The 8287-nt window shown below is 43.9% G+C and overlaps 2 protein-coding genes across 2 annotated transcripts; both read left to right on the plus strand.

Annotated features, from left to right (window-relative positions):
- The first annotated feature begins 220 nt into the window (after positions 1–220).
- On the plus strand, positions 221–3185 carry LOC311498499 (fructose-bisphosphate aldolase C-like). Its single transcript, XM_084559120.1, has 8 exons — positions 221–349; positions 445–652; positions 767–821; positions 907–1067; positions 1159–1242; positions 1319–1493; positions 1586–1785; positions 1881–3185. Exons 1-8 carry the CDS (start codon positions 234–236, stop codon positions 1971–1973), a joined length of 1092 nt encoding a protein of 363 aa, XP_084415246.1. The 5' UTR covers positions 221–233; the 3' UTR covers positions 1974–3185.
- Positions 3186–4716: 1531 nt separating this feature from the next.
- srsf1a (serine and arginine rich splicing factor 1a) lies at positions 4717–7844 on the plus strand. The gene is made up of 4 exons (XM_084558730.1): positions 4717–5151; positions 5724–5902; positions 6618–6790; positions 6967–7844. The coding sequence occupies exons 1-4, from the start codon at positions 4964–4966 to the stop codon at positions 7162–7164; spliced, it is 738 nt and encodes a 245-aa protein (XP_084414856.1). The 5' UTR covers positions 4717–4963; the 3' UTR covers positions 7165–7844.
- The last annotated feature ends 443 nt before the right edge of the window (positions 7845–8287 follow it).

An 8287-nucleotide genomic window follows, 5' to 3' on the forward strand; every position in this document is an offset into this window, starting at 1 on the left:
GCTGCTTGTAAACCAATAAGGACTGATCTGTCGTCTCTGTGTCATACATCTAAACTAGCTTTACTCCCTTTATGAAAGACGGGCAGAAATATTGCCTTACATGTGGGTGAATCTGGACATTTGTTGTCTTATACTTCATGGAGGATAAAAGGAGAATAAATCTGCCTCTAAATAATCTAATCATAAGGTCACATCTTCCTTCAATAGCTGTTGAGACAATCAGTCACTCAACAATGACGCACCAGTTCCCGACCCTCTCCGAGGTTCAGAAGAGGGAGCTCCATGAGACGGCTCAACGCATAGTTTCTCCAGGGAAGGGCATCCTGGCTGCAGACGAGTCAGTGGGTCTGTAGCACCGTTTCTTTTCTGTCATTGTTTCTAGTAGAGTCCACGGAGTGGGTATTAACCATCTCGTATGCACGTTAACTTGTTGACCGCAGGCAGCATGGCCAAGCGGCTGGCCCAGGTTGGAGTGGAGAACACGGAGGAGAACCGCCGGCAGTATCGCCAGATCCTCTTCAGCGCAGACGATCGCATCAACAGCTGCATCGGAGGAGTCATCTTCTTCCACGAGACGCTGTACCAGCACTCTGACAACGGTGTACTCTTTGTCAAAATGATCCGGGACAGGGGCATCCTGGTGGGAATCAAGGTCTGGCTGCTTACTACGTAATATTGCGCCACCTTTTGTGATGATAGATTTAGAAAAATGTGTCTTATTGTATGTATAAATATGATCTTAAAATCATTGTCCCTTATTCCGTAGGTTGACAAAGGTGTTGTACCTCTGGCAGGAACTTGTGGAGAAACAACCACACAAGGTCAGACAAGCTCAACTTTGGATAAATGGTGCGACTAAATATTTCACCAATACACGTAGCCTTTACTGCTCGTCTCTCTCCACAGGTCTGGATGGACTCTCAGAGCGCTGTGCACAGTATAAAAAGGACGGAGCCGTCTTTGCAAAGTGGCGCTGTGTGCTCAAAATCAGTGATGTCAATCCAACTAAACTGGCCATCACAGAAAACGCGAACGTTCTTGCACGCTACTGTAGCATCTGTCAGCAGGTCAGGACTTAACACTATAAAAAGTATTGCCTTTACACCTTTGTGATGAAAATAATCTGCTTTGTTTGATAATCTTTCCTTTCCTGGCCAGCACGGCATCGTGCCCATCATAGAGCCGGAGATTTTGCCAGATGGTGATCATGACTTGAAACGCTGCCAGTACGTCACGGAGAAGGTGGGCATCTGCATAAGAGTAACAGGAGAAAAATTATTTTTGAGACACTTTGGTAAAACAAACTCTTTGGTTTCAGGTCCTGGCTGCAGTGTACAAAGCCATGTCGGACCACCACGTTTACCTGGAAGGCACTCTCCTCAAACCCAACATGGTCACTCCTGGACACAGCTGCTCCACCAAGTACAGCCCGGAGGAGGTTGCTATGGCGACTATCACCGCCCTGCGCCGCACTGTTCCCCCAGCGGTCACAGGTGAGTCAAAACGCCACCCTGTCTGGATGATTATAAAAAAAAAAATGCACATAAACAGAACAGAACGACGGTATATTTCCCGCTGCCCACAGGAGTGGCTTTTCTCTCGGGCGGTCAGAGCGAAGAGGAGGCATCTATCCACCTCAACGCCATCAACAACTGCCCCCTTCCCAAACCCTGGATCCTGACGTTCTCCTTTGGCCGAGCCCTGCAGGCGTCCGCGCTCAGAGCCTGGAGAGGACATAAGGAGAACGAGAAAGCCGCCACCGAGCAGTTCATCAAGAGAGCAGAGGTACTTTTTACTTCTCATTTACTGCAGACAACTTCTATTTCTCCCGTATGTTGTCTCTTTTTTTGTTGTTTGTTCACTCTCTGTTCTTCCCTCAGGCCAACAGTCTGGCGTGTCAGGGGAAGTACACTGGTGGTGATAACTACGGCGAGGCCGGCCAGCGCATCTATGGCTCCTGTCATGCATACTGAACACAATAAGAAGTCATATTTAAAATAGCATCGTGTTCTTCCATACCATAACTAGATATATTACAGAAGAACTGTCACGTAGACACTTAGGTTAAATCAGAATAATGACACATATGATGACGTTAAACGAAAACAACTGACAGCGTGTTTTCTTGCCTTGACAAACGAGGACAATGAGGCCTTGCGTATTTCTAATGCACGTACCGAATGAAAGATGCTTTGCTTGTGTTTTGAGTGTGTGCAGATCCATGATTAAAAGTTTAAAATCCTGCACTTAGAATCACAGCTCAGAATTGCCGTCAGTTTTGCAAATTTTAGCTGCAGACCACTGACATTAGTTTATGTTAAAGCACAGCTGATTAAAAAGCGTAACTCACCAAATATGTCATTCAGGTGAAGTGTAAGTTTACTCAAAGTTGCATGAGCCCTCTCTATGTGAGTGAGACGTGTGTTGGCGTATTATTTATTCAACAAAGAACATGCACAGATAGAAGTATTGCACAAGGATTAGCTAAATGCTAATTAGCTTCTGCAGTCCCTGGGCATAAAACACAGCTCAACACAACACATGTGAAGTGTGTTATCACCCTCTGTATATTCTGTTTAGTAGTCTGATAAACATACATTTAAACAATAAGTCTGTGTCTAACGTCTGGTTTAAACACTTTGTTTTATGAACATTTATGGGATTCACACTCTTAATAAATCTACAGGCACTGACATGTTGTGAAGTGTATTTTGTAGAAACACTCAAAGAAGATGAAGAGCCTAAATCAAAACTATGAGACACTTGTGTTTATACAGTATGCGCTCTAATATGCTACACGAAATGAATTATGGCACAATATGATTCAAGCTGGATTGTCTCACGTGACACTGTGGGATAGTTAAGAATGCTGCGCTGTTTCCCAGTTTTGCAAATAACGACACTTTCACATGCTTTGAATTTGCACCATGTTTGTTTCCATTTTTTATTCAACACGTCTCTTTTTGATCGATCTTACAACCAGATATTTCCAATTTAACTTGCTCAATCACATATATTCACAGATTAATATACTGTATAAAAGAAAAACAGAAGCAACCGTCTTTAAAGTAAGAAATTAATTATTAGTGTGCTATTTGGACAGATGACAAATTTTAGGTGCACACGCCTTCAGTTTTGCGGCCACATTTTCACAAACATAAAGGTTAACATGTGATGCTGAAAAACTAGTTCATGCATTTGTGTCGTCCAGACTGGATTACTGTAATTCATTACTGTCTGGCTGTCCAAATAGCTCTTTAAAAAGCCTCCAATTGATTCAGAATGCCGCAGCAAGAGCATTGACAGGAATTAGCAAGAGAGATCATATTACTCCAGTTTTATCTTCTCTTCATTGGCTCCCTTTAAAGTCTAGAATAGAATTTAAAATCCTCCTCCTTACATACAAGGCCCTCAAAGGCCTAGCTCCATCATATCTTAAAGACCTCATTGTACCATATCATCCCAACAGATCACTTCGGTCTGAAAGTGCAGGCCTACTTGTGGTTCCTAGAATTTCAAAAAGTAGAATGGGAGGTAGAGCTTTCAGCTATCAGGCTCCTCTCCTCTGGAACCAGCTCCCAGTTTGGGTTCGGGAGGCAGACGCCCTCTCTATTTTTAAGGTCAGGCTTAAGACTTTCCTTTTTGATCAAGCTTATAGTTAGGGCTGGACTAAACCATCCCTTAGTTACGCTGCTATAGGCCTAGGCTGCTGGGGGACGATGCACCAAACACATGTCCTCCTTCTTTCTTCTCTCTCCTCTCTTGCATCCTCCACTTTCTTTTCTCTGGCACAGAGCTCTTGCCCTCTAATTTCCTATCTACTACTAGTCATGCAATTCTGTGCTATTACTGTATAGAATGTTTACTGTTGTGTGTCCCTTGCTGTTCTCTTCTGTCTCTACCCGGCTGGCCTTAGGCAGATGGGTCCCTCCATATGAGCTGGGTTCTGCTCAAGGTTTCTTCCTGTTAAAAGGGAGGTTTTCCTTGCCACCGTCGCCTTCAGGCTTGCTCTGGGGGTTTCAGGCTGGGTTTTATAAAGCGTCTTGAGACGATTTGTATTGTTATTGACGCTATATAAATAAAATTGAATTGAACTGAACTGAATTAACACACAATTAACAATGGCAACCATTTGTGATGGTGTTTTTATGTGAGTGTTGTAACTTTTCGCACATTTTTACACCAGCGTAAGTAGATTATCTCAAAACACAAAATTTTGCATTGCTCTATTATAGGATGACAGTTTTTTGTTTTGTTTTTTGTCACAGAAATAGTAATAGCATAGTGGTGTATGGTAGAAATATATCGTCATTACACTTAAATAACCAAAAGTATGAGCACTGGGAATAATACCTACATCTGTTGTTATTGAAACACAATTATTACTTTAATGGTGCAACTCGTTAGGCAGGGTTTATAAAATAAATATATGATTAATTAAAAATAAATATATGCATAGTAATTTGAAACTAAAGCTTTAAAATAAATGCAAAATTAAATCCATTTTAATTAGAAATACTAAAGTATCCCAAAATTTTACCTAATTACAGGTATATTTATTAAATAATAATAAATAAATAATAATGTCATTATGCTGTCGCTATTAAATTAAAAATATTTATTGTTATCAGACACCTGCTCGTGTTGGCGGACTATTTTGTATGGCGGATGTGTCAGATCCGGCTGCGATGTTTCCGGTATTCATGAATGCCTCGGTAAAGGAGCGCGGTTCCTGAAGAGAAAAAACTGGACTAGTCGGCGCCGCGACGCGTCGCGAGTATTGTCTGCTTTGTAAATAACCCCCTCCTGGTTGTAGCGTTGAACGGCGCGTATTTGACTGGCTTTTCCGCTTTCGCTCCGACGACCCGCAGCCGCTCGGTGTGTGATCCAGCCGTGGCGTGAACCAGCCGTTTAGAATCTTGCAAACAACGAGCCGTTAGCCTTGGGTTAGCCGTTAGCTGCGATGTCGGGTGTTGTGCGCGGCCCCGCTGGGAACAACGACTGCCGAATTTACGTCGGTAACCTCCCCCCAGATATTCGCACAAAAGACGTGGAGGATGTGTTCTACAAATACGGAACGATTCGAGACATCGACCTGAAGAACCGGAGAGGGGGACCGCCTTTCGCCTTTATTGAATTCGAAGACCCAAGGTAAGGAGCTAGCGGTTAGCATGCTAGGCCCTTTGGCTGCCCTATTGTGTTGCTAACAAACTCGTGTGCTAATGCACTGTTCTGGACTCGGACTATTTCCTGGAGTAGCTTTACGTTGTCGTTGCAAAACGTGGTGTGTTCGCTTTCGGTTTCGAATCTGTGCCCTTTAACATTGTATACCTGGCATAGTATGCACACGGCGTATGGTTAAATAATATAAAAAAAAACAAAGCTTTTGTGCATGCTTTTGCTCTTTGTTGCTAATGTTGTTAACACCCCCTTTTGCTCAGTCTATGCCTTGTACATGAGTTGTATCGGTGCACTAGCAGCGTTACGCTTGATTGTGCAACTATTTGGCGGCAATGCGCTTTCCGTGCAACGAGATTTTACAACCGTCTCGTCACGCAAACTAACTTCAAATTAGTCTAGTTGCGTGCACGTCTGTAAGGCGGATTAGCAGACGATATTAGATAAAGCTAGCCGCTGACATGGGCTGTCATTGTGCGAGTCTGGGAGCTTTGCTATACACGTCGAAGCACTTGAGTTACATTTGTTTTGTTTGTTATTTACAGGGACGCCGACGATGCAGTCTATGGCCGTGATGGCTACGACTATGACGGCTACAGACTGCGTGTGGAGTTTCCTCGGAGCGGCAGGGGCTCCAGAGGCGGGTTTGGAGGGATCGGTGGAGCACCCAGAGGAAGATATGGGCCACCATCCAGACGCTCCGAGTACAGGGTCGTTGTCTCGGGTAAGCACACGAGTTAATCATTTATTTGGCAGGAAGTTTATGACTGTTTCATGTGCTGCTTTCCGGAGGATTGTTTGGCTTGCACAAAGTAGTATGCATCTTTCTTGAAGGCAACTTCAGCAAGTGCTACATCCATGCAACATATTGTTTAAATCGTTTTTATTTATGGTATTAGATTAGGTTAACTGTGGATCATGCATGCACTTTTAATGACACTTCATCCACCACATTTCTGTATTTGTAAACTAGTTTGAGGATATACATTTTTACTTTTAGACAATGAACAAGAATAGCACAAGCTGTTCCTGGTCCAGATGTGAAACTAGCTGTGCCTATGGTCACTGGTTCAAGTCCCTTCCATGTTCACAGCTGAGGTGCCTTGAGCAAGCACCGAAATAAACCCCAAACTGCTCCCCAGGTGCTGCATGTCATGCTTCACGTGTGCTCACTACTTTCGGGTTAAATGCAGAGAATGAATTTCACCATACGGGATTGATAAATGGCACAGTGCACCTGCACCCATAATGCCACAGCATAGCAGCTCTGCAGGCTACTAAACAAGGCATGACATTTGCATTAGTAAAATACTTGAATGTCTTGACGCACGACAGATTTCTTTGTACTGGGGGAAACGAATTGTTGATGTGTCTTGCGCACAAACACAGCTGCGATGTTCGCCGAGCGTCCACTGAAACAACATTGTCTTGTTTCTCAGGGCTCCCTCAGAGCGGCAGCTGGCAGGACCTGAAGGACCACATGCGTGAGGCGGGCGACGTGTGCTACGCTGACGTTTACAGAGATGGAACCGGAGTTGTAGAATTTGTGCGCAAAGAGGACATGACCTATGCCGTTCGAAAGCTGGACAACACCAAATTCCGATCACATGAGGTATGTGTGCTGATTTGGTTAACTCTCATGGATAATGTTTCTTTCCTGTGTGGAGGTGAGTACTTTCAGGACAATGCTTGCTTTGAACAACACTCGGCCCTTATTTCCCTCTGTGGTATTTCCAACACAGCCAGGAATGCTGTCTTTTCAATGTCAAGTTTTCTTGTGTCTGCCAGGGAGAGACTGCTTACATTCGTGTGAAATTAGACGGTCCCCGCAGCCCAAGTTATGGAAGATCACGCTCTCGCAGCCGTGGCAGCCGGAGCAGGAGCCGCAGTCGCAGCGCCAGCCGCAGTCGAAGCAATTCCCGTGGCCGTGGCAGAGGATCGCCCCGCTACTCGCCGCGTCACAGCCGCTCTCGCTCCCGTTCCTAAACCTTTCTACCACCGATGTTTCACCCTTTTGATGTACATCCTCCTGTTTTTACCTCTTATGAGTTTCTCCGGATGTCAGCTATTGATTTTTAATTTTGGCATTTCTTGTCCTGATGTCCATGTGGATGATCTTGGTATGTAGATGTACCCAACCCCGCCCCCCCCCCCCCCATCCCTTCTCCAACCTTTCCCCTCCCTCTCCAGCTGCTTTGTCCTTTTTGTTTTGTCCCTCTCTCCTCTTCTTTCTGTCCTCAATTTTTGCAACAGTAGAAATTGTGCTGTGTTGGACTTGGAAAACGTTGAGCTGTCACGAGGGACACTCAATGTTTTTGCAAGTATTGAAGATTGAACTTTTGTTCTTGTTTCTATTTTTTTTAATAGCGTCTCTCTTTGGATATGTGGGATGGGCTGTTTAAAAGGGGAGCCCAATGCTTAACTGTATTTTACCCTTGTGTCTTCCTTTAGACATCTGAAGAGAAGGATTAAAGTGATTTGGAATAAAACCATTGTGGAGCACATTTCATTTGTATGGTCAGGATAGGACAACTAGGAGCAATCAGGTCGTGGCAATGGTACGCTTCATATTCCATAAATTGAAATTTTTTGATGGGTTGCCATGTCATGCATGTCATTTAACGAAGCCATATGTGCTGTACTTTTGTTTTATATATATATATATATAAATACAGTTTTTAACATGCTATTCTGGCCTGTGACAGAATAAACAGTCCTAGAATCAAGTGTTGTGATGTAAGTGTAACATCTTTGCTGTCAAATGTAAAATCTGATTCATTGCTTTGCCGCCAAGAAAGCGTCCCAGCTTAAATGTCCTCATTGGTTAAAATGTTTCAGGGAGTGATAGGTTTTTTTGTGCTCAGTGGCAATTTTCCTTTCTTTGGTCTGACATGAGTGCTCAAAATGGAAAAAAAAAATTAGGCCCAAACATCTTGACATATTATTCTAACGGTCTGCCTCTGATTTTCTTCCTGGTATTTCAAGGTTTTGATTGGAGGAGTGGCTCAGTGGATCCCAATCCTTGGAGCTGGATGAGTGGATCGATTAGGAAAGGGATAGGCAAGGATGGATGCTCGGAACGGGAGCAGATTTCCAGGATTCAAATGAG

The sequence above is a fragment of the Chelon labrosus genome (genome assembly GCF_963514085.1).
Source record: "Chelon labrosus genome assembly, chromosome: 13".
In the NCBI taxonomy this organism is placed as follows: Eukaryota; Metazoa; Chordata; class Actinopteri; order Mugiliformes; family Mugilidae; genus Chelon; species Chelon labrosus.

Excerpts from the sequence above, each read along its gene's own strand:
- LOC311498499 (XM_084559120.1), top strand. The coding sequence starts at position 234 with ATGACGCACCAGTTCCCGACCCTCTCCGAGGTTCAGAAGAGGGAGCTC. Across the intron at positions 1,243-1,318 it reads GCCAGTACGTCACGGAGAAG|GTCCTGGCTGCAGTGTACAA; the intron begins GTGGGCATCTGC and ends CTTTGGTTTCAG. Across the intron at positions 1,786-1,880 it reads AGTTCATCAAGAGAGCAGAG|GCCAACAGTCTGGCGTGTCA; the intron begins GTACTTTTTACT and ends TTCTTCCCTCAG.
- srsf1a (XM_084558730.1), top strand. The coding sequence starts at position 4,964 with ATGTCGGGTGTTGTGCGCGGCCCCGCTGGGAACAACGACTGCCGAATT. Across the intron at positions 5,152-5,723 it reads ATTGAATTCGAAGACCCAAG|GGACGCCGACGATGCAGTCT; the intron begins GTAAGGAGCTAG and ends TGTTATTTACAG. Across the intron at positions 5,903-6,617 it reads GTACAGGGTCGTTGTCTCGG|GGCTCCCTCAGAGCGGCAGC; the intron begins GTAAGCACACGA and ends CTTGTTTCTCAG.